Consider the following 26,569-nt stretch of genomic DNA (forward strand, 5'->3'; position numbering starts at 1 on the left):
ACTTGGTCTTAAAAAGGGGAACCGGGATAGGGATATACTTTCTTGATTGTAAGGGGAAATGAAATAAGGAAGAGTCAAGCGTGGTGGGGCATGTTTTAAATGGCAAGCTGAACCAACCAGGCAGCCTGCCAGCTACTCTCTTTCCTGAAACTCACATTGGCAGAAACAGCTAACCAGCCACTTGTCCAGAGTCTACCAGCTGCTTAGCAGGAACTCTAGAGGTCTGGCAGGTCTTGATTCTAGAGGGAGAAATGACACAAAGTAACCCCATGCACTTGTCCTCCCCAGACCCTGAAAGGAGAATCCCTGAGCTGAAACGGCAGAGTCTTTATCAACAAGGCTAAAGGCCAGGCGTCTGTCTGCGAAGTAGAGGGTCAACAGTGTAGACTTTTAAAATTTTTCTTCCTGGTGTTGGGGATCGAATCCAGGAACTGATACATATTAGACAAGGGCTCTACCACTGAGCTACACTCCCCACACTGGAACTCTCTATTTTTTGGTAGTGGGGGGGTAACCAGGGATTGAACTCAGGGGCACTCGACCACTGAGCCACATCCCCTGCCCTACTCTGTGTTTATTTAGAGACAGGATCTCACTGGAACTCTTGATTCACCTCATCTCCATATAGAGGCATCCTAAGGGGGTCATTTTAGTTCTTTATTTATTGATGCATGTTCTCACTATGTTGCCCAAGGTAGCCTGAAACTCATACTTCTCCTGCTTCAGCCTCTTGGTTAGCTGGGATTGTAGGAGTGCCCCACTATCCCCAGGTATAGAGGGATTTCTTAGGGGAAGTACTGGGGATTGAACCCAGGGACACTTAACCACTGAGCTATATCTCCAGCCCTTTTTTTTTTTTTTGAGACAGGGTCTCCCTAAGTTTTTTAGGGCCTTGCTAATTTGCTGCAAGTTAACCTTGAACTTGGCTACCCTCTTGCTCCAGCCTCCCTTGTCACCAGGGTTACAGGTGGGTGCCATCACACCCAGCTAAGGGGTCATTTTTAATTATACACCAGGGTTAGCTCTAGTGGCACAACCTTGAAATCCCAGCTACTTGGGAGACTGAGGCAGGAGGATCACAAGTTGGAGGCCAGCCTCAGCAACTTAGACCCTGTTTCAAAATGAAATATGTAAAGGACTATGGGTATAGTTCAGTGATAAAGCACCTCTAGGTTTATTCTCCCAATTTCCCTCCTCCCCCTCCCCACATTGGATGATATATAACAGGAAATGCATAGAAACAAGTTTATTCATTCAGCCAATATTTTTTTGTAAACCTATTATGCTGGGAAACAACCATGAACTACATAGACAGGGTCTCTGCTTTCCAAAAGCTTACAGTCATGGGAGCGGGTAATTCCCTGAGGGCTCTGGAAGTGGCACATGGTCCAGATTTGTAAGAATCAGAGATTTCTCAGGAGATATGCTTATAATGTCAAAACTGAGGCTACTTTTCCATTTTTTTTACTCCTTCATTGCTTTGACCCTCAAAGCGTGGTATTCCTTATTTGGACATGCACATGAATCCCTTCATCCTCTCGCCTAGATTCCCATCAGCAGCACAGGCTCCGAGGTCTGGCCACACATGGCTGTTTTCGGTGTAGTTAATTTTCAGCACTCTCCAGTATTCATTCATCTTGCCCTCAGTACTTTCTGAGCTGTGCGATATGTCTCTGTGCATGATGTTTCACATATTATTGCCACTTTCCAGTGACAGGAATGTGTCCCAGTTATCTATCTATTCCTGCAAAGTATGTCACCTACAACTTCATAGTATGGCTTTTCCCGATTCTATGGGTTGGCATGGTGCTTCTTCTAGTCCCTTCACCAGGACTTGTTCCGGCGGTTGCTGGAGGGCCAGCAGGTTCAGGATGGTCTCATCCATGTGTCTGAGAGTTGGTGCTGGCTGCTTCCTGGGCACCATGGTCCCCCTCCTTATGCCCTCTTCTTCTCCAAGAGGCCACCCGCTCTCTTCCGTGGTGGTGCTACAATGGAGCAAAGGCAGAAGTTGCCAGGCCTCTTGAACCTCGCCTTAGAAGTCTCTGTAATGTCACTTCCTCTGTATCCTGTTGATCAAAGCAAGTCTCAAAGCCACCCCAAGTTCAAGGGAAGTTGAAATAGACTTCACCTCTTGATGGGAGACACAGGGCAGTCAAACTGGAAGGCAGCATGAGGGGAGCTGTGCACTTGGTCACCTATAGAATGTCTTCATGATTCTGTCATTTCACCTTTCAAGAAGGGACAGGCCAGTATTATATTCAATAATACTTCAGTAGTTCTTATTGCCCATCCTAGCTCCACCGTTACTAACTCCAGGAAAGCAGCCTAGTAACTACTTCTAAGGATGGACTTGGGAAAGGATTTAAATAAGGAGTGTTTTAAATGAGATCATGCTGAATTAGAAGGTTTTAAATGAGAATTTCTAGCTTTTATAAATTCTCTTCATATAAGAATATACATTTTATTCTTAGAACTTTTGGATTTCCTTGCAGACTTTCAATGAGAGCAGCAACCCAGTGAGAAAAGTGGAATAGGCAGTATTTTCCTTATTTAATGGATGTTTGGAGAATACTGAAGCCGTGAGGAAAGACGTGACTAGTGTGTGGTAGACCGTATTGGGGTCCCAAGGCTGCTGCTTCCTAATCCTGTGCCCTTCCATGCCTTGCATTCAGCAGAACTCAGGATTCTTCTGGGAAGAGCCAAGGGGAGTTTGAAAGAATCTCTGCTTTTGGCAGTTCATAGCCTTTAGGCACAAGTTCATCATGTCCTGGTGTGCGCATCAGGGTTACTTAAGTAGTGAGATGCTGGCATGTACGGTGTCTTCCGCATCATAAAGTTGTTTCTTCACTCACTCATGTGATTGTTACCACAGCTGTGTGAAGAGACCATTATACTCCTGAGAAAAATGAGGCTGGAAATAAAGGTGGCTTGCCTGATGTCTCAAAGCTGCTAAGTGGAGACCTTCTCTGGTTCCTAGAACAGTGTTCACTCTCTAGTGTAGCTGAGCTGTAAGTCAGAAAGCATTGAGAATGGACACCACAGGGATTCAGGTATACTGTTCCATTACCCCCAGATGAGGTGATTTAAGGACAGGCCTAACCTGGAGACCCTTCTCTCCCTTTCAGTGAGGGCTGTTGGCCAGTTTTTCTCATCTGCATGAGAACTGCGTTTTTCTCCTGTAGATGAAGAGGGGAGCTACAGGATCTCCAAGGTTTCTTCCTGCTCTAGAGGGAAGTGGTTCAATTTGTATAGCATATTATTGTTTGAGAGGAAGGGAAGCTTTTTAAAGGAGAGAGACCAGCTTTCATATGGAAGACAGAAGCTTGCCAGGCAGTTTTACAAAAGAAGATGATACAGTGACCTTGGTATTTGATGAGATTCTGTTTTTCATAAAAAATTCGTGGACAAACATGGAGCCTACCCTCCTGGAGTTTATAATTGAGTGGGGGAGGTATTCCTTAGTCTGGTAATCACACAACATGCAGGGGAAACATGAGAAGGTTGTGATAGAGACCTGTCAATAAAGATGCAAGGGATAGGAGTTACATAAGCATGAGGAATGGAGGCAGGATGGGGAAAAACAGGAGGGAACATTCCAGCATTCAAAAGCCCTGTGGTAGAAAGGGCATGGGATGTCTGAGGGACTAAAGAAGGCCATTTCCTTTGGAGCACAACCAAGGTGACAGTGAGTACTTACTTAATACTAGAGATTGAATCCAGGGGTGTTCTACCACTGAGCTACCTTCCCAGCTGTCCCCACCCCCGCCCTTTAAAATTTTCTTATTTCAAGACAGGTTTTTAGTAAGTTGCCCAGGCTGACCTCAACCTTGTGATCCTCCTGCCTCATCCTCTCCAATCTCTGGTATTATAGGCAGGTGCCACCACACCTGGCCACAACGATTCTAGTGAGACAGAGTTTGGGATTTTTCTTGCATTATAGACCATGTAAAGGAATTTGGGTTTTATTTTAAAAGCAATGAGAAACCATTGAAGTTTATTTTCTTTCTTTTTGATTCTGGGGATTGAACTTTATACATTACCACATGTACTTTACCACTGAGCTACATCCCCAGCCCTTCTTATTTTTAATTCTTTTAATTTTTTTTATAGGAGTGAAAGGGATGGGATTTATTCAGGTGTGAAGAATAGACTAAGAACTATTGCAGGAGCAAGAGGTTACTCTTATTTTTATTTTGAGACAAGATCTTGCTGAGTTGCTGAGGGCCTCTCCAAGTTGCCCAGACCAGCCTAGAATTTGTAATCCTCTTGCCTCAGCCTTCTGAGTCCCAGGGATTACAGGCACGTGCCACCGCACCCAGCTCACTGAAGTATAATTTCAACAGTGTCAGGACATTATCATATTTGAATTTTTGAAAGATAGTTTAATTGCTCTGTCAGGATTCAGCTGTATAAAGGTGGGTTGAGAACAAAAGTGGATGGATAGTATCCTCTTAAGAAAACACCGTCATTATCTCAGTTAAAGGTATTGGTGTTTTAGGCTAAGGTGGTGGCAATGCAGAGAGAGAAGACCTAGATGTACATGGGAGAGATTTAGGAAATAAAATTTGCAGTTCATCTAACAGATTGTGGGTGTGGGGGAACTGGCAAAGACGGTGGTATGGGGGCTTTATTTTCTGGCCAAAGAGTAGAAGCACTCACTAGCAGAGGAGCTGGTTTGGAGGGAAAGACAGGAGTTCAATTTTTGGCTTTTTATATGGATTGCAAATGACTGGAGTTGGGTGTACAGGCCCTGTCTGGGATGTACATTTGGGGATTTTTGAGGCACAGACAGAAACAGAATCTATAAGGTTGGAGGAGTTCACCCAGGAGTTTATGGAATGAGAAAAGAAGTATTTGGCGTTTGAATCTCAAATGATTCCAGCCTTTCAAATTCAGGGAGATGAGGAGGAACCATCACAAATGTGCTGAGAAGGAGGCTGGAGTGGAGGAACAGCAGAGAAACATAAGTGTGATGTCCCTTTAGCCAGAGGAAGTGGTCAGTAACATCTAACGGTATTTATGTCAGCCTAAAAGAAGACTTAGATTTATGTTACATTGTATCATATTTGCATGCCTAGGAGAAGGCTGATGGCCCCAAGTGGACCTATTTTGAAGGACAGAATTCAGAGGAGTGGAGAAATGCTTGCTTAGGAAGCAAGCTATGTGAAGATAGGAAGATTGTAAAGAATTGACTTATATAGCTGTCTATAAGTAAGATCAGCTACTTTAACAAAATTACCATAGATTTGGGTGGCCTAAACAAACAACAAATGTTTGGGAATTTCAAGATCAAGGTGCCAGCAGATCCTGTGTCTGATGAGGGCCTGCTTCCTGGTGTGCAGATGGCTGTCTTGTCGCTGTGTCATTATATGGACAGAACAAAGAGAGAGAAGCAGGCTGTCTTCTGTCTCTTCTTAGAAAGGCACTAATTCCATCATGAGGGCTTCAACCTTATAAACTTTCTTCCGAAGTCCCATCTCTAAATACATCACATTAAGGATTCCATCATGAGGGCTTCAACCTTATAAACTTTCTTCCGAAGTCCCATCTCTAAATACATCACATTAAGGATTATTCAGCATATACAAAGAGTTGGGGGGTGGTCACAAACAGTCTACAGCAGAAATCTTGTTAGCACAGTGATTTGGGAAATGGAATGTCTTTAGAAAAGAAATACTAGCCTTTTTAGAAAGATATGATGGGGCTACTCCTTTGCAAGGTGGATATCTTGAATAGAGTCTATGAATGGTGAAGTCTTAGATCACATTTCCAGTTTTTTCCCCCTTATTACCAGGAGAAAATGCATCTGTTCACTTCTGAAGCAGATCCTCTCTTAGAATTTACATTTGTGGCAGCACATGACAGCCAAATCTGTCTGTCTGACAACTGCTATAAAACTTCACAGAAGTCTATGATTTAGGATTTCAAATGAGCTGTGATCCTTTTATGTAGGTTTGCTTTATATTTCCTTCCACCATTTTTCCTCCCAGGTTGATGAGCCCTGAAAACACACTCTTACAACCCAGGGAAGAGGAAGGGGCCAAGTATGAGCGCACCTTCATGGCATCTGAATTCCTGGATTGGCTGGTTCAGGAAGGTGAGGCCACCACAAGAAAAGAGGCGGAGCAGCTTTGCCATCGACTTATGGAGCATGGCATCATACAGCATGGTGAGTGTATTGGTCAGCTTTTGCTTCGGTAACAATCAGCCCCATAATCTTGTGACTTATAACAACAGGCACTTTTTTCTCAGTGTATGTTCTGTGAATCTGTTGCACCTCTGCTTGGGTACAGCTTGGCTTGTCTGTAAGCTGAGAGTTAAGTTCAGGTTTGTGTGTCATGCCTTCTCATTCTGGGACACAAACTAGCAGAATGTCACTGTTGGGTATGTTGTTTTTAAAGATGACTGCAGAAGCTGATAAAGGCAGGTAGATTCTTGTAGTGCTTCCAGAAGCTTCTGATCAGATGAGAATGTAATATCACAAACAACTCCATGGCCTTGGGTAGTAAATATCTTGGGAGGAGAAAATGAAATTTTTCTGAACCATGATACAAATAGCCACAGTGAAGAGTTAATCCAACAAGATTTCATAAAGTTTTCACTTTCTTTATAGGGCTGAATCATAATAATGCAGCATAATATATTGGTTCAGAAGTGTATCATTGCATTTTGCTGCATGACAAATTATCCTAAAATTTAATAACATGTTACTCCAAAACTTAAGGTGTCGATAATAACTTTTATTATCTCACACAGTTTCTGTGGGTTAGGAATTTGGGAGAAGCTCAGAGGGGTGGTTCTGGCTTGGGTGTCACCTGAGGTTATAGTCAAGACATTGGCCAGTGCGATAGTCTTCTGAAGACCAGCCAGGCTGGAAGACTCACTTCCATAGTGACTCATTTGTTGCCTAACAGGTTGGTTTTGGCTGTTGGCAGGAGGCTTCAGTGCAACACTGTGTAGACTTCAGCAGTTTGCTTGAGGATTCTGGTGACCTGACAGCCTGGCGTTCCCCAGAGAGAGCAAAAGAGGATCTGAGAGAGCGAAAGGCAGAAGCCACAGTGCTTTTTCTAACTGAGCCTTGGAAGTCAGACTCTGCCATTTCCTCAATAGTCTGTTGGTTACACGGTCAGCCCTGTTCAGTGTGGGAGAGGAGACGGGGCCATCTTGGAGGTGGGCTCTCACAAAATTACAGCCTCCCAAATCCCAGCTCCACCATTTACAGCTGCTTACCTTGCCCTATCTTGAAAATTGGGATACTTCATAGGGTGGCTCTGTGAATACTTGGGTAGGTGTAAAGCACTTGGATCAGTGCCCTGCTCTTAGTAACTGCTTAGTCGGTCAAATAACGTAGCTATGAGGTGTAGGCTTTGGGCTGGGAGGAGAGAAATTGGAACAAGAAGGCTTTTTGCCCATAGGCCACGTGAAAGGTGGTCCTTGAGTTACTTTTTCTATGGCTCCCTCCCCAGGATCCCCTCCCTTCCAGGCCTCTATAGGATTTCTATTCCACGGTTAGGAATTATAGACTTGAAATAAACTTTAGAAAGTATTTGGAGCAATGTTTTTAAAAACTGCAGATTACAGCCTTTTAGTAGATCCTGAAATAAGTTTAGAGGATCATTTCTAGCATTAATAAAATTTTAAAATAAAATAAAGTAACTTTAAGTAAACTAGATTAGACTCTTTCTAATCAAAGTGCGGCCCATGAACCAGCAGTATCACCTGGGAATGTGATGGAAAAGCAGAATCTCTGACCCTGCCCAAGTCCTGCTGAATCTGATCTGGATTTTAAGATGATTGCCACAAAATTAGAATGTGTGTTAAAATTTAAGAGGAACTGAATTTGATTTAACTAGAATAGAAAATAACAGTGTATTTTAAGTAAAGATAAGTATTTTGCAAATTTTATTTCAGTTAGGTAAACACTGTATAAATATAGTCTATGTACTATATATGCTATACTCTCTATACTATATGTAGATAGTATATACAGTGTAACATGGATATTTATGTGGTATTCATTTGTGTATTGAGTTGCAACATAAAAGCTATCTGTCACTGTGTGTTGGGGTCAAATACTTGGAAAGCCACTGCTGTGGAGGTATTGGCTGGAGTGACACTGGGCAAATCCCAGGTGCTTTGTCCTGTGCGCTGCTACCACACGCAACTCACAGCTGTGGGTGACCTGCCTCCAGCAGAGCTGAGTTCTCTGCGGGAGGGTAGATGGAGAGAATGCATGGTGCCAGCCTGGCCCCTAGACTTCAAAGGCACAGAGCCTTGTTGGATTATAAAATGGTTGTAGAAGCAACTAGAAGACAGTAGAAGATGTACCATATATTTCGTTCATTTGCTTATTGATTTTACACGGTGCCAGGCACTGTTGTAATCATTTTACCCTTTATTAACTTATTAAACCTGACAAGGTAGCTAGTAATTTTTTAAAAATTTTACTTCATTGTGGTAAGTATAACATTTAATGTGAGATCTACCCCCTGCTTTAAGGGTATAATACAGTATTGTTAACTATAAGACAGGCATTCTTACTATATTCACTTTACAGATCAGGGAATGAAAGTATCAATAGGTTATATAATTTGTCAGAAGTCATTCAGTAGTAATGTTCAAATGGATATTACTGCTGGTAGTCGTTCAAGTGAAGGGTTTTCCCAGAGAACCACAGCACTTTTGGGTTAGAGTTGGTTCTGCCATCTTTGCCCAGGCAGAAAAATTCAGGTGATACAGGGTTCTATGAGAAAACTAGCCTCTCGTACTATGATTTACTGACTCATACTGTGCATGAGAGAAGAGAGAAGATGCCTTGAATTGTTTCCATATGACTTCTAAGGAATGACTAATTACACCTCAATTACAATGAATTTTATAATGCTGTAAACTTAAGTGCCATAAAGACGCAATGCAGGGCTAGGGATGTGACTCACTAATAGAGAACTTGCCTAGCAGGCACAAGCCCCCAGGTTCAATTTCCAGCACCACAAAATACATGCATATAATGTAAAGGACAAAGTGAAGATATTGATAGCAAATCTTAACCACACAAGTTTGCATTCCATGATTTTAGGAGCATTGGATAGTCTGTGTATAACAGTTGAGCTCATTGCACAGCACAGCAATTCATTGCTGGATTGCTAACTTGGAGTTACAGAAATGTAGCCATCATATCTATATATGTTAGGGCTCATGATCAATACCAGTTAGTGTCCTAAACTAAGGGAGACCCTGTCTCAAAATCAAAAAGAAAAGAGCCTGGAAATGGAGCTCAGTGGTAAAGGGCCCCTGTGTTAAATCCCCATTACCAAAAAAAAAAAAAAAAAAAGTGCTTCCATCCATTGAAACCAGTTGGTGTAAAAATCAGGCCCACTCATGAAATCCTAACTAGCTTCACTTATGAATGGTGAATGATGCTCTATTATGGCAGAATTTGTTACTCAAGTAATTAATTTGCATGCATATTTATGCTTACATAAATTTGTGTCTGTGTGGATATATGTATATATTTATTTTTGGTACTGCAGATTGAACCTAGGATGGCTTTACCACTGAGCTATATTCCCAGTCCTTTTTATTTTCCATTTTGAGACGGAATCTCACTAAGTTGCTGAGTGTCTTGGTAAGTTGCTCAGGCTCACCTTGAACTTGAGCTCCTCATGCCTCAACTTCTTGAGTAGTTGGGATGACAGGTATACACCACTGGACCTAACTTTGTCTAGCTTCTTAGTTTATTGATATTTACCATGTACCAGGCATCAGGCTAAATACTTCATAGATTTTAATATGTTGGATAGCAAATTATGTATGTGCTTCACACATATGATTTATATTATATTATATTTTATATATATATATATATAATTTTATTAAATCCTCACATCAATTCTGTGACATTGGTCTTACTATTACAGTTTTATAGTGAAGAAATCTGAGGTCCAAGCCTTTAAGACATTTTTCCCAAGGTTGCTTTCCTGGCCAGTCCCTGCTAAGCATCATGCCTTAGAAAGAAGCTTGCCTTGGTCTAGCATGTATGCAGTTGGGTGTGGCAGCCTGGCAAGAGCAGTTGGAGGGAAAGTCTGAGTTTAAATCTCAGCACCTTTACCACCTGAGGAACCATGTCTCCATCTCTTAACTTTTCTATTCCTCAGATTTTTAAGTCAATAAAATTAGAATCCCATTATATGCCTTTGAAAGCGCCACTCTCAAAGATTCTTTGGGCATCCACAAGTTCTGTGATGTATTAGAGGCACTTGCCACGTGGCTGTACTCATAACTGAGATTATTGTGGTGAAAGGATGCACAGCAGAATCAGCAAGAGGCAAAGACACATCAGGTGGAGTCTGGGGAAATCCAGGCACAGGTTTCCCACCTGGCCACACAGAACTGACTCCCTCCTCCAGTGGTGAAGTGTGGTAACATCATGTCTCTGCCCAGGGCAGCCCTGTTGAGACTCAGAGCCTGAGAGTCTCACTCTGCCTGTTCAGCCAGCTGCCGCCAGCTGCATTCCAGACTCTGAAGGAAAGCAGGTGTTCTCCATACATCACACTGTTGTACAAACAGTCGGGCAGGGGATACAGCGCCATTCAGCACCTTAGTTGGCAGAATGGCCTCATTGGTTAATGATTTGGGGACCTTCAAAAGTCAAGTTCCCAGTTGCTAGCCTTGGGCCAGCCCCACAAGCAGGCCCTTCTATATCAGGACTGTTCTGGACAGAGTGACAACTGATTGACAGCAGTTGGCAAAAGTTTTTAGGGCAGTGTCTAACTCTGATGGCCTTCAAATGCTAGCTATTGTATGTGATCTGATCGATTCTAAATCATGGTCATCATTTATGGGAGCTCCTACCGTAGGCCAGCCATCACTATTCTCAGCCTCTATGTGTTGACTTTTATTTCTTTCCATGCTGAGTGAGTTATGGTAATCATTCTCATTTTGGGATGCGGTTAAGTAAACTTGCTGAAGATGAGAGCTAAAAAGTGGTAGATTCAAGATCAGGAATCAAGGCAGTTCTAGCTTCAGAGGCAGCCTCTCAACTACTAAAGAAGATAGGGTGCTCATTGCAAGTCTCATGACACTGGGGAAAAATGTTCAACTTTTATCATATCAGCTCACACAGCCTGGCAGAGGTTGGAACTATCAATACCATTATCCCATAAAATCTACAAGATTCCCTTTCTCCAAACAATGACCAAGTACCCTGAGATTTTTGTGTAACCTTTGCAAATGGGATGAACATGCTTCTTTACTCACATTAGATACTGCCCTATACCCCCTTGCCCCCAGTGTCTTAGCTGCCATCCAGCTATCTCAGCCTTAAATGGAGGGAGATGGAAACTGGATAATCATGTGGGTAAACTGTTCACAGCTGCAGCAGCTGACCCTGGATAATCAGGCTATTGCTGCTGTGTCCGGGCGTATAATTTCCTCTTTTAGAGCTTTAGTCAAAGCACTTCAACAATTTCAACACTTCATAAAGCCCTCTTTTTTTTTTTCTTTTGTTTTAAAAATGCATTTAGATAACATTGTGCAATACATATAGTAGTTTGAATCCTCCCCGCTGCCCCAGGGTAGTAATGATTATCCCATCCCTTACTGGAAGAAGGTTGCTGAGACTTACTCTGAAAGCCATAAAGAACTTGGGAGGCTAGATGCTGTAAGGAAAGGACTGAATGAAGGAAATACAGAGAGAGGAGAGGCAGCTCAATAGTAACACAGGTTTATTCAGGACAAACCTGCAGATGGGGGCCCAGTGGAGACAGATCCCGTCTTCTGCTGGGGTAGTTACAGGGGAGTAGGGAGGAGGAAATTTTTGTGGTTAGACCTTATTAGGGATTGTCAGGGAAGAGTCAAACCAAGTGATTTTCAGCATTTCAGCCCCAGATAACAGTTTTCTTTCTTTGCATGATGATGAAGTATTGTCTGGGGTTTAGGTCCGCCTGTGTCAGTGAGATCCTGAGGTGGCTCTTGTTTCAAGACTGAAGCTAAGTTTCAAAATGGTGTTGACTGTGTCAGTTCTCCTTAACAGATGCTTGATCCTCACAGGAATCAGTGGTATCTTTCCAGTAATCAAGGACATTGACAGAGTTCAGCTTAAACCTGCCTAGAGGAAATCAAATAATGAAAAGAAAAAAGAAAAGTAGGAGAGAGGGAAGGAGGAAGGGAAGATGGTGGGGAGGAAGGGAAGGACCGATGAAGGTTAAAGGTGAGATTGTTCAGGGGAAGAAAAATAACTTTCTACCCTCATGAGTTTGTTTTTGCTTTTTAAACTGGGAATCGAATCCAGAGGTGTTTAACCACTGAGCCACATCCCTAGCCCTTTTATTTTTTATTTTGAAGCAGGGCCTCACTAAATTGCTGAGGCTGGCCTTGAACTTGAAATCCTTTTACCTCAGCCTCCAGAGTGGCTGGGATTGTAGCCAGGTGCCACTGTCCCTGCTCTTCATGAGTTCTTTACTGGATCCCTGTAGCAACAGGAGAAGGGAAGAAGTTTAGTAACATGCATCCCTCTTGTATACAAGGGCGATAACCCAGAGAAATGAGTGGACTTCTAGAGTAGATCTCCAAGGGGTAATTTAAACTTCAGACCTAAATACCATCCTCATCTGAAATGAAGGAAAAAAAAAAAGGCAGGGAACACCTGGCTAAGATGAAAGGGCCAGGCCGTGGAGAGCGGCTCAAACAAAATAAGGTTTGTTTAGTAGATTTAAATCCAGGCCTTCTCCATGGGTTGAGTCTCTCCTGGTTTAGTCATCCTTCCCTGTGTAGAGGAGACATGCTTGTGCTTACACATGGGCAGTTCTTTTATAAAGGGACAGATTTTCAGAGCTACTGCTGTGAAAGCTGATCCTAAAATAACTACCTCAAAATAATCCTTATGGTTGCCTCTCCGTCTGGAGATGGCCTGCATTCTCCCTGGAATGCATCTTCCTTGCTTTACTCCCAAGGCCTCTCTCTGCCTCCCCCCGACTTTCTCACCTCCTACCCCCAACATGTATCTACTTTCCTAACTAAACCTGTCTCTGCCTTTGGGGCAGGGGGAATCCTCATGCCAGAGAGGCATGATTTGAGGTGGGACACTGTCTCCTGCAGTCACATTTGGGATAAGATATTGTTTCCTACAGTTGTATTTGGGGATGGCGTGTCCTGAGCATTATCAATTGCAACTTGCCCAAACCATTGAAGAGAAGCTATTCTAACACTTGATAAAATGGTTATAATGGTAGAAAACTTTATTTAAGACTCCTGCAACAGAGGCATTGCAGTAGGGGAGAAATGGGTTTCATTCTGAACAGACAAGGACAAGTGAGGATTTATAGTTAGGGAGCATGATGATGAGGTTGGTGGATGGGAAAATCACAAGGAGGAGACTTTGCTAAGGATTCTTACTAAACTGTCCTTCCAGGTTGATTTTTTTTTTTTTTTTTTAGTACTGGGAATTAAACCCGGTAGTGCTCTACCACTGAGCTGTATCTCCAGTCCTTTGTTTAATTTCTTTTTTAATTTTTAATTTTTTTTTTTTTTTTACCAGGGATTGAACTCTGGTGCACTCAACCACTCAGCCACATCCCTAGCCCTATCTTGTATTTTATTTAGAGACAGGGTTTCACTCAGTTGCTTAGTGCCTTGCTGTTGCTGAAGCTGGCTTTGAACTTGAGATCCTCCTGCCTTAGCCTTCCAAGATGCTGGGATTATAGGTGTGTGCCACCACGGCCAGCTAAATTTTTATTTTGAGACAGTGCCTCAAAATAAAGACCAGTTGTCCAGGCTGTTTTGAACTTGGAATCCTCCTGCCTCAGCCTCCCAAGTCACTGGGATTCCAGGCACGCCCCCCACCATGAAGGCCAGGGTTGCTAAAGGCAGGCCAAGGACTTATACATCAAAGATGGGAGGTGAGAACCTTGACCAGATATTTCAGATATCAAGGGTGGGAGAATTCTTGCTGAAATGGTTTATCAGGTTTCTTTGCTAAGATTATGAGCCAGCCTAGGACAATAGGGTGGGGATTGGGAGAAGCAGCAGGAGGGTCAAGGCTGAATAGAAACAGGGCTCAAGGAAGCCTGACTAAAGTTTGGCGGAGAACAGAATTTTCATCAGAGCTGACCTGCCCTTGCTTAACTACTGTCTCTTCCTTTCCACAAGGCCCTCTTACTCCCCTACTCCCTTTCTCTTGCTTTGGCATATGGTGACCAGTCGCCGCTGCTACTGTCAAGAAATGGAGATTTTTTTCCATTACAAATAGTACTCTGTATATTACACCTTCATCTTTCTTTACCCTTAACTAGTGCATAGGTGTTTTGAGGATAATTTGTTTCCTCCATCTTTGTATCTCCAGTGACCTGGCTTTTGTGTGTATCAACTATCCCTTACCCCAAATGCTTAGGACAAGAAATGTTGCAGATTTCAGGGGTTTTTTTTGTTGTTGTTTTTTTGTTTTTGCACACACACACACACACACACACACACACACACAGGCACAAATGCACACATACATAAAATCAAATCCAAAGTGCTCTGAAATCCAAAACTTGATGCTCAAGTGTTTTAGATTTTGAAGCATTTCAGATTTGGGATTTTTAGATTAGGAATGCTCATCTTGTAATAGCCACTCACTAAAAATGTATTGGATGAACCATTTATTGAGAACTTGACATTTGCTAGGCACAGTTGATGTTTATACCAGCTAGAGTTCTTTGAATATAAGTAGTCCCAATCGTCACAGAGTCAACTGATAGTTAACGGAAACACTGAAAAAGCAAGCTACCTGAAGAAGAGGAACTGAAGCAGCTACCAGGAACTAGTGACTCTGGGGCAATAGTCTAATCCCTCTGACCACCTATGACCAGATGAATCTACTCCACCTGTTTTCTCTCTGTTCAGTTACTCTTATGATACAGATGTTCTAGAGAGGGACCCAGTTGGCTGATCCTGGCTCACTTGCCTCCCTACCATTGACCCTGAGTAGGCAGGACACTTTGATTGACAGACCTTCTAAGTGGGATTGTTGCATCAAAAACAAAACAAAACAACAACAAAAAACATGCTCTGTTACTACAGGAAAATGAGTGCTGAGCAGGTGAATTGTTTTACTACATTTAGCTCCTTTAATCTGGACAAGCAATCAATATACTTGATACTGTCTTCCTTATTTCTTTAGATGAGGACATTAAAGCAATTGCAAATGATACAATCATTCTCACCTCCAAAACATTAAACTTTGAATTAAAATTTATAATGGGTAAAATATTTTCTCATTCTACTTTCAATATTTAATGTTTGTAACACATAATCAGCCACTATAATCTAATTTTTATTTTCTCAATTTAGAATTTCTGAGAATTTTCCACTGTGCTCTCTCATATGTTTTGGCTGTTTACCTTTTTATTATAGCTGAATCCAAAGCAGGAAGAAAAATAGACAGCTAGAAAGCTGTTGTAATATAAATATAAGAGAACAAGGTTGCTTGGTAAAGTCATGCACTGAGACTTTGGTGCACATTATAGTGTTGATTTTGGTTAAAGGAAAACAGACCCAGAGCTGCATCAGGCCTTAACTTTATTTATAATGTATGAAAGGACTAAAAGGTGCCTAATCTGTGTATTCATCCAAAAGAAGAGTGTGATGTACATGGAACAGAAGGGTTTTGTTTGTGAAATGTCAAACTATATTTCTTTCCTCCTTGACATTAGTATGGTTTTGTCAGGTGTATATAAATTGATCCTCTAGATGCAAACCGTGTTTGGCTCCCAAGTCTGTGTGTCTGCCCATTCCTGCCTGGCCCCTGACAGCTTGTTCACCCAGCATCCCCTGCAGTATATAGTCCTCAGCTTACCCAACCTTGCATTCTTTCCAAGAGGAAATCTTTTGCTGAGTATCAAACCCAGGGGCTCATGCATGCTAAGAGAGCACTCTACCACTGAGCTCCATCCCCAGCCCCTACGAGAGGGAGTCTTAAAACACAAGCACACAATCTTTTTGCAGTTCAAGTAGGGTTAGTCATCTGTATCCATGGTTTCACATCTTTGGATTCAACCAACCATGGATGAAAAATATTTGGGGAAAAAATTGCATCAGTACTGAACACAAATCATGTGTCATCATTCCCTAAATGATACATTTTAACAACTATTTACAAAGCATTTACATTGTTTTAGGTGTTACAAGTAACCTAGAATGACTTACAGTACACAAGAGGATACGTATAGGTTATGTGCCAGGACTGTGCCATTTTATATGAGGAACCTGAGCATGCATGGATTTTGGTATCTGTAGGGGTTCTGGAATTGATTCCCATGTATACCAAAGAGAAACTGTAATATTGGAAGTACACAGTCTACTATTAAGTACTTAGTGTGGCCTTATGTGATAATTTAAGTACTCATCTGGATTTAAGCGGTCATTTTTAGTGGGACACATAGGTTGAGTTCTCAGGTTTATTAGAAAAGCACACTAGGATCTCTAGGGTGGACTGGAAGGTTCAAAGTGTGGATTCTGATAAGACTGTCCCCTTTCCTCTTGGTCAGGGAGCATTGTGGTGTTAACTTCCAATTACTGAGTTTGACCACAATCCTCAAAGAGGCTGGGGTCAGGGGTTCAAAAACTTGGGATTCTTTCCTTTAAGCAGTGAATTTTTCCCATACTTTCCATCACAGGCCTTTTTTCTAGATTTGTATCCTGTGCCAATCTGGAGTGAGTGTCTTAGCCTGGCCCAGCAGGGAGGTTGAGGGCTTTAGCAGGGACTCACGCTCTCTTTAGGCGGAAGAGTTGTAATAGTTATTCTTACAGCCTTCCTTGCATGTCAGCTGTGGCTCACAGTTCTTCCTCTAGAAATTCTCTCACCAGCCTTTTGTGGCTTCTGATTCTGAGTGCCTTCCATTTTGCACCTTGTCTCAGCTGATAATCCCATCTCATTATATCCGGGCTGTCTTTCCTGTTTCAACTTACAGTTCTTTGGAAAAATTCCCCCTACCTTCCCCCTCCTTGCCCACTGCTTAGTTCCACTCTATCCAGTAATGGATAAACAAGCTCAAGTGCATGAATATCGTGGAGTGACTATGAGGAATAAGACTGACCACATGTAAACTCTGATGAGCGCAACTGTGAAATGATTTAGGTCGAAATTTACAAAGGCATTATGCACGCACATACACACACACCTCTCCTGCTTATAATTGGATAAATATGCGTTGTTAATATTTATAACCAATTTTGATTTAATTTTAAGTGCTAATTTAAAAATTATTTGTATGCTATTTTTAAATTAATATAAAATTTTAACCCTAACATTTTATGTAGTGCTTTTGTTCTGTTTTTTTTTCCTAAAAAGATTCCCTCTTTCTTTCTCCTGTTGACATTTGGCCCAAAAAAAAAGGCACACCCCCTCATGTTTCTCCTTCCAATCAAGAAAAGTCTGTAAATCAGGATTTGGTTGTTTTGTTTTGTTTATTTGTTTGCTTGTGCTAGGGATGGAACCCAGGACTTCACAGATACTGGGCTTTACCATTGAGCCACACTCCCAGCCACAGAATCTATATTCTTTAAATTTTATTCCAACCATGCTCCCAGCTATTTCCCCGGTTTTGATCAAATTGGAAGTTGCCAAAGTCTCCGTGCCAGCAGGAGAGGCAGTGGGTGAGCGTTTGTTTTTGCCGTACTGGCTTCCTCCTCTCTCCCTCTCTAGTCCTCCTGGTTGCTGAAATCATAAACTCGTGGAGATTCGTATTGAATGGGTACATAATGCGCTTCCTCCTTAAAATGAAGGAAGAGATGAGATGGGAGAGAGAGTGAGAAAAAACCCACCACTGCTCTCAATCATTTGCCTTCAGAAGCTCAGGACAAGGGTTGTCTTCTGCAGGTGGTCTCAAGGAGCTGGCCCTGGTTGAAGGGATGGACGAATTTGTTGGTTTGCAGGTCCATCCTTATGGGAGAGTAGCCTCCAGATCAGTGCTACCTAGTGAAAATATGACACAATTCACAACTGCAGTCCACATATGTAATTTAAAATTTTCTAGTAGCCATAGCAAAAATGTAGGAAGAGGTTAAATTCATCTTTGTGATACACTTTGAATCACTATCTCTAGAATTTTATCATTTCAAAATGCAACCAATATAAAATGTTAATCTTGTAGTTAACATTTTTTTTGTGCATAATCTTGAAGATGCAGTGGTTTTATTATTCAGCACATTTCAAATGCTCGGCCACCACACATGGCTAGTGGCCACCAACATAAGGAGCCTGTCTAGACCTTTTTGAAACCAGCACAGGACAGGGTGGCATCCTCATGAATGTAAGTTTACTTTTTTCAGTCCCTTATCTCAACAAACTTTGTTCCTCTGTGGTTGAGATTATGGAGATCTGTATTTTGCAGTTCCATTTTAGAAGTAAATAAGAGTGGGGTGCCAACCCCAGAAGCAGAAGCAAATGCTCTCCTTTCCCCTGCATAATGATTCCACACTCAAGTTTCCTATCCCATTTTATTCATAAGGAAACTGAAAAGCACAAAGGTATTAGTTACCCAAAGAAGACACAGAATGTGTGAATGGCAGAGAGAGAGAGACAGAACTACAGCCAGGTGCAGTGGTGCACAGCTGTAATTGCAATGACTCTTGAGTCTGAGGGAGGAGGATTCCAAGAGCAAGACCAGCCTTCCCAACTTAGTGAGACCATGTCTCAAAATTAAAAATAAAAAGGGCAGCTGGGGATGTAACTTAGGGGTTAATTGCCTGGTGTTCAGTTCCCTGTACTGCAAAAAGAAATAGACCTCCAGTGTCTGACTCTGCAGTCCAAGTTCTAAGCCACTATCTCTGTGTAAGCAATTCCTGTGATTGTTTAGGTTCTCATTAAGAATTGAAAACAAAGTCCTATAAAACTGCCAATGTATGGCTACCAGACTAAATTTACACCCAGTCCTGTGCTACATTTGCATCTTAGAGTCTATTGAGGTTTATTTGCAGCTTCTATTTTACATTTTTCTTTTTATTCTTATCTTTGTTGGGGGGGTGTGTGGTGGGGAGCTCTTTACCACAGAGTTGCATCTCCAGTCCTTTTTATTTTGTATTTTGAGACAGAGTCTTGCTAAGTTGTTTGGGCCTTGCTAAGTTGTTGAGACTGGCCTCAAACTTGCGATCCTCCTGCCTTACTTCCCAAGTTGCCAGGATTACAGTCATGTGCCACCATGCACAGCTGTTTTTACCTTTGATGTTTTAATATTTCCACAAGTCAAAACTAGTTGGCTACCATTGGTTAGACTGGGGCTGATCTTGTTCTCTTTTTGCATAGAAAAGATTTATCCAGGATACCATCTGAAATTCAGATAATACCTTCTCAAATTCCACACTTCATTATGAGGTCCTTTGAAGTTTTACTGTCAGTAAAACAACTCTCTCCTCCTCCCTCCTCACCACCTCTCTCTTTTTCAGCAGAACTGGGGTCCCAGGAATCTCATGCATGCTAGTCAAATGCTCTACCAATGACCAACATCCCCAGCCCAGAACAATATAATCATATAAATGCATATACACACACACACTTTTTTTTTGGAGCTGGAGATGGGAAATCCAGCCCAGGGATACTTTGCCTTTGGGCTACATTCCCACCCCTTTTTCTTCTATTTTGAGACAGGGTCTCTCTAAATTACTCAGGTTGGTCCCAAACTTGCTATTCCCCTGATTTATACTCCCAAATTGCAGGGATTACAGGCATGTGCCACCACATGTCTGAGTCAGGATGATATTTTAAACGGTATCTCATTGAGACTCTGTCTTCCAGAGAACTCTTAGTTTCCACGTTTTCTCTCTCCCCTGCCCTCTGCTTTAGCATTATGACATCTTTGGGTAGGAGACAGTCTAGTGGGGAGGATAAGGGATGGGTCAGTGTTTCTGGCTTGGCTCTTTAGTTAATAACTCTAGGACCCTTCGTCAAGTTTATATTGTCTAAGTTCCACTTCTCCCGTCTTTAAAATGGGAATAGTTTTAATAACTCTGATTGCGATGCTATGAGAAATAATGGTAGAACCTTGCGCACATGGCCAGGCAGAGCGTTGCTCGGTTAGCTAATCATTGTTATCGTTATTTTTATCCTCAGCCCTCCTCATCAGATGGCTTGGGGGCAAAGCTTAATATGAGTCGGATGACCTCATCCATTTCTGGTCTTAAACAAAGTCTTCTTACACATAGCCTGAATATATGTTGTTAAATAAATCAGCACTGAAGTGCTTTGAACAGGTTTTGGGATTTATGCCAACAATTCCAAAAGATTGAGAATAGATATACAGAGTTCTTTCATTGAGTTATGTATCTGAAGTATTCCATTTGCTTGACAAAATAGTTTTTGTTTTGCTTTTTTTTTTTTTTAAAGGATATTTTTACCCTTATAGCTTGATCTGGTCTCTAAAAAACCTATCCTATGCTCTGCATGTTATCACTCATAAAAAATGTCAGTACTTGAAATGCACACAACTATCACTTGCTGATGCATAAAGAAGAATAAAGCATAGTTTGACCTGTCTGTTTAATACCTTTACATTTCTGCCAGGAAGACACGGAAGTAGCAGAAATGTGTACAATCAGAATGTCATATTTTGTTTTCTTTTCTTCTGTTATCTTTGTTAAGGTGACTTTGAATCCTTTTTCCTTTTCTCTTTCCCATCTTCTACAATCAATTATATAAGTTTTAAGTAGGTTACAATTTGGTGTATAAAGTGTTTTCTTTTAATATTAGCTAGGAGGAATTTATGCCCTAAAAATCAATTTCCTGCTTTCACATCCTCTTCTTAATGTTGTCAGTGCTAAGGAAGTAATTATTTTAGCCTCTGACTCACTGCTGCTATTGCCTCTTGAGAAATTTTGTACCCAAAACACCTAACACTGTCCTTGTTGAAGTAGGCACTCAAAAACAATTGCTTTATCTTTTTGAACCAAGGAATTTTGTTGCTTCCGGTGACAGGGTTCCTTCAATTACTGCCTCCCCTCAGCATGGTATGAGGTGGCTAGTTATGGCCTAAAATTCAGGTTAGATTTTTCTGAAAAAAATAGCTTTCTGTAATTCATTCTCAATTCATGTTTTCTTCCAAACACGTGGATAAAACCACGATATTAATATTTTTTCAAGGTTGGCTATTTTTTTAAAATGTGCAACATATAGTATTAAAATACATCAGTTGCCTGGGTTCTGTAGGACTGTGGTCCATCAGGAGAAGGGAGACAAGACACTGCAGATCCAGGCTGGACGTGTGGAGCAGCTTAAAGCTTACATCTTGTTGGCAGGGAGGGTATGGGTCTCTTCATTTGCCTTCTAGAAACACTGAGTCTGAGGAAAAGACCTGCTACCTGTTTATCCTTGAAGTTTGTCAGTATTCTCAGGCAATGTCTGTCCTTTTAGAACACAGTAGAAACCAGGCACAGTGGCACACATCTTCAGTGGTGGGTACTTGGGAGGCTGAGGTGGGAGGATCGCCTGGGCCCATGAGTTCGAAACCAACCTGGGCAACATCACAAGACCCCATCTCAAAAATAAGTAAATAAATAACACAAAACAAAAATGAAGATAAAGTGTTTAGTAGGAGACATGAAGGCAAGAGCAAAAGGAGCAAGTGGTCATCACTGATCATACGGGGCGATGCTTCACCAAATCCCCCACCCACCCTTGTACTGTTTGGTGAGGTGGTGGGCAGCGGCCACCCTGTCTGCGGTGGAATGTAGAATAGTGATGTTGGTGTGGCAGTTCATGAGCTTCTGTCTGTAAGGCGACCTCAGTTTTTTTTTTTTCAACTTTGACACTGGATTGTCATTATAGTCATGGCTCTGTCAACCCCATCCTTGCTGACCTCTCTTCTTCCTCAGTCTGATAGTCATTAACCTATTGCTTTTGTTGGTGAAACCCCTCTTGCACTCCACTAAGTTGACTATGTGATCCCAAATCTAAGACCGTCTGGTATGGCTCTTTGATGCTGTGCCATCTAGGGAGCAGCTGGTGTCTGTACTCGCTGTATTATGATACTGCTGGGCTAGTTCAGTGATTTCAACAAGCCTGTTGGGTTAGGTCACTTTCCAGAAAGCATTTCAGGAAGGGTAAAAGTATGTGACCTTCCTCCTTTCAACAAGATAAATAGCCTAAAATGTCTTTTATACTCAGTTGAACTTGCAGAGCTCAAGGTGAGTTTTTATCTTTGTCCTTAGACTACATGTGAATGGAATGAAAACCGATTTCCCCCCCTCTTATATCCTTAGCTCCTTTTATTTCTTTATGTCTGCTATAATCACCCCGATAGCTTATCCTACATGAGAAAAGAACACATCTGTATCATATCACCATTTGGTGGACCAAATGACATCTCCTTCACGCTTTCTTGCAAGTCAAGACATCTAGTAAGCAGGGATCTGTTTTTCTATAAACAAACCTGAGTTCAGTGCTTCTAGAGCCCCGCTTACTAAGCAGTAAGACATGGAGAGTCCCAGAAGTTATAAATCAAGTAACAAAATTGTTTTTTAATTACAGCTGTTGAGAAGATCACAACTGGACATTGAATGTGGGCTTTTGAACACTGTTTCTTCTCACTGTCTTCTGTTTAGAGGTGAATAGTGCTCAAGAGCAAAGAATAAAATTTATCAAACTGTACATATTACAATATTTACTATAATTAAGTAATCCTCCATAGCACTGTGATCTGAGAAATGGAGAATTGGAGCACCTACAAGATTTAGGGTCACCTGTGAACTATTCTGCTTGATCTTTTTCCTTCTCTAGTTTTGTCGAGATCATGCATTATTTTTTCTTTATTTAAAAAGGTTAAGTAACTTGTAGAGCAAATAATTTTTGCATTGAATATGAAGAATACCACATTAAAATGTAGAAAGAATCAACTTTATTTGAAATATAAACAATTACATTTACCCATTGTTATTTCTTGGGTCTCTACTTATGTAATTTATAACTATAAAAGAAGTGTTTGTCTTTCTTAGTATTGTTAAGAAACTTACTAAGTTTACTGTGTCTTAACACACTCCTTTATTTCTTGATTTCCTTTGACTTCAGAGTTTTAAATATCATCAGTGGAATTCTTGGTAAACTTGGTCTGAATGTCCACTTAAGAGTTCATATTTTTTATGGGTCATAGGTAAGAGAATTGCACATTAGAGAAAGGCGAAGTATTCTCTGAAAGAAGGGCAGAGAAGACAGGAAATGGGTTCTATATAGGAACATAGATGATCCAAGGCTGGGGTCTGTCTTTGGAAGTCTAAGAGAAAGAACATGTGAAACCCTATATGTTGAGTTGGGGATGTAGCTCAGTGGCAGAGAACTTCCCCAGGATGCACAAGGCCCTGGGTGTGATGCTCAGCAACACGAAAAGAAAACAAGAAAAGAAAGAGAAAGAAAACACATTTATCATTTGCCATGCTAGATCTCTTGCATGAATTACCCCATTTTTCTTCACATAGAAACTATGCAGAAAATGATTGAGATTTGAAATGTTTAATAAGTTGCCCAAGTCACTCACTCAGCTACTGAGTGTGGCAGAGCTGGGATTGAAACCAAGACCGTCTGACTATAAAACCTGTGCTCTTCATTGCAAGGTATTATTTTCTAAGACTGTACTTGACATAAGGGAGTTTTCAGTAAAGGCCTGGTTTAATTGTTTTGATATGAAATTGTGCTCTTTCTGCAGACTTTTGTGTTAATGAACTTTCCAATGGCAGATGCAGATGTCCCTCTTGATCACAATGCTGAGATAGACAGCTGGGGCCATGTGTGACTCTTGCAGCACTTAGTACTGGTGTGTGGAGTAAATGAATTGGTGTGATTTATTGAGGCTGTGATACAGCTGACTACCTGCACTCCTTCAACTTTGGAAGCTACAGTCCTATGTCCCATCGATAGTTACACTCACACAAAGCAAGTGCAGCAAACGCGAGGCTTGCAACATTAAACTTTTAATGAGTGAGAGAGGGGAAAAAGAACACCTTTAAAGGCAAAATTAAGTATTGACAACAATACGGGCAATTTGTGCACCTGTCACTTCTCTCTGCTGAGAGGAGAACTTGACTCATGTGCCAAGCACACAGCTGGTTGGATGAACACATGGTGACCTTCATTTCACAGAGGGATAGTGGCTGCTCCTGAGGCATTAAAACCCAAGTCAGTCCTTAGAAACTGAAGTGGGACATTCAATGTAATGTCTTCTAAAATTGAAATTTCATAAGCCAAATGGGTGTATCATCAGCATATGATAGCAATAAAAACAACGGTGGATGTAAAATAATTAAAGTGCAATTTGTTGGGTTCTTACAATCTGTTTGGCAATATGTGATGATTAAAGATTACTTAAATGTAACCCTTGTGTCTTATCTTAGACAGTATGTTTACCATTTGGCTACAGATGGTGTAGGACTGAGGAGGTGGAGGATGGAGACTGGTAACTAAACATTAGATAGGTAATTAAAGCCGGAGGAGACACAGGATTAGATTAGTGGGCACATTTCCACGGCAGTTAAAAAATACTTTTAATATACTTTTGTCAATTATGGAATTTGTTTGTATTCAGATTTATTTATACCAGAGTCAACACTTTTATGTAATTCACGTGCCAAGAAAAAATACTAGGTATTAATAAGTACATGTAGATCTGTGTATTCGCGGGTCATAATTTAAGATGTTGTTGCTACAGTCAGCTTGAGGGGTTTTTTTTAATCAGTAAATTCAGAAAATATGAATAAAGAATAAAGAACTTGTCTACAAACTTTTATTATAGAATCATTGAGTGTTTTAATGGAAACTTATGTTAAAATCTGACTATGAACAAGGGATCCAGTAATTGTAGAAATCACATCAAAGTATAATTGGTTTATTTCTTGGTACAGATAGCATTAGGAGAGCATCTTATGAATCTAAGAATAGATTATTTACTGAGAACATGTAGAATTACCACAGAATTAAGTGTATCTTTCTTTAAGGCCTATAGTATCCATCTAACAAAAGCGAATATTTATCATCATTTAAAGACTGTGAATCACCAATATGAATCATTAGGTTAAATGTTGGCTGGAATACTCTCATTATAAGGATCCCACATTCTGAGACTCTGATCAAGTGCCTTGTAAACTCGAGGTATCTTATGAACTGGCGTTGACTTTAAAGATGCTAATAAATTATTCTTCCATTTCAATTTCCATTCCACCATCCACATTTAATCTCTAAGATTAATGTAACCAGAATAATTCTACATTAACAAATATGGATAATAGAGAGTCACAATCCCAGGTTGCACTTTCAGTGTTGACCTAGAGAGGGTGTAATGTTATGAATTACCAAAGGAGGCTGTGAAGAAGTTAGCATTATTGATAAAGTTGTTAATGTGATTTGCACTGGGGTACAGTCAATTATTTTCCTAGTGGCTTATGGAATTTTGAGTCTCACAATATTAAAAAAAAATGGCCAATAATAAGTTTTTTTTTTTTTTTTTAATTTCTGTTTTCTTCCTCATTTCGTAAAACACTGGGCACGAAAAGTACCTGACATGTAATCTGCCTAATTTGATACATGTTAAGTAGATGGATGGGTGACTAAACAGTGAAAATGTAGTCCTGGTATAATTTTGGAACAAAGGAAAATGCCTTTAAACTGGGAAAAACCAACTGCCCTTGCCTCCCTGTGGCCCAGCAAGCCCTTTGGGAGCTATGGGGAGCCCACAGATGGGTCTGGGTGGAATCCTGCACAGTCGGCAGCTAAGTGGTTCGGAATCAGCTCTGCCGTGTTCCTGCTGCTCATCCTCCTTACCCTTCCTGCTCAGTTCTCTTTCAGCCATTTATCCAGCACCTTCCTTCTCTGAGTTCAGCTTATACATAGTGTAGGACTTGAGGATGACAGGCAGGCTCAGCCAGTCTGGGTTCTCGAGCAGAGTGACTTAGTCTGGGAAAGAGATGTGCTGTCCCTCCTCCCTCCCCCAGAAAACCCTTGTTACACAATAGTGTGGTTTAAGTGTCACAGAGAAATGGCTGGTCACCAGGTGTGTGGGTGGCAGGAAGTGCGCTCCATGATGAGCCCGAGGGGACCTTTGGGGTAGTGGCTTCAGTCTCTTCTAGTTTTGTGGCTCACAACTTTGTGAGCGCGTGGCCCATGTTGATTTGGGCTCAGAAGTGGCAGCAGTGTGGCCTTGGGCAAGTTACTAAGCCAATTTAAGTTTCAGTTTTTTCATAGTGAAATTAAGGGAAGGAAAAAAACAAAAAAGGTAACAGCCACATTTACCTTGCAAAGCAACCGAGAGGCAGGGGCGTGGTTCAGGGGTAGAGCACTTGCTGAGCATGCTCCAGGCCCTGGGTTCGACTCCCAGCATTGCAGATGAAACAAAACTCTGAAGCAGAGTGATTCTGAGGATGAAATTGAATCATAAAGTGCTTAGTCAAATGGCTTCTAGTAAGTGAATGTTGTCATTGTTATGACTGAACCTCAGCGAGGTGCTGGGAATACATTATCAAATGAAGCTATGAGCGCCGCCCCAAACAACCTAGTGTTTATGGGGAGAAACAGGGAGAAAGTGGACAGTGTCAGGGTGGGGCAGTAAGTGCTATGATG

General features: G+C 41.3%; 1 protein-coding gene across 2 annotated transcripts in view; it reads left to right on the plus strand.

Annotated features, from left to right (window-relative positions):
- DEPTOR (DEP domain containing MTOR interacting protein) overlaps positions 1–26,569 on the plus strand; it is a 140,265-nt gene that overhangs the window by 62,213 nt on the left and 51,483 nt on the right. For both annotated transcript variants that reach the window (XM_079141724.1, XM_079141723.1), the window contains exon 4: positions 5,991–6,169. In XM_079141724.1, the coding sequence (XP_078997850.1) occupies positions 5,991–6,169 (179 nt within the window). The remainder of the gene's footprint in view (positions 1–5,990; positions 6,170–26,569) is intronic.

This window comes from Sciurus vulgaris (genome assembly GCF_902686455.1).
Source record: "Sciurus vulgaris genome assembly, chromosome: 1".
Taxonomy (NCBI): domain Eukaryota; kingdom Metazoa; phylum Chordata; class Mammalia; order Rodentia; family Sciuridae; genus Sciurus; species Sciurus vulgaris.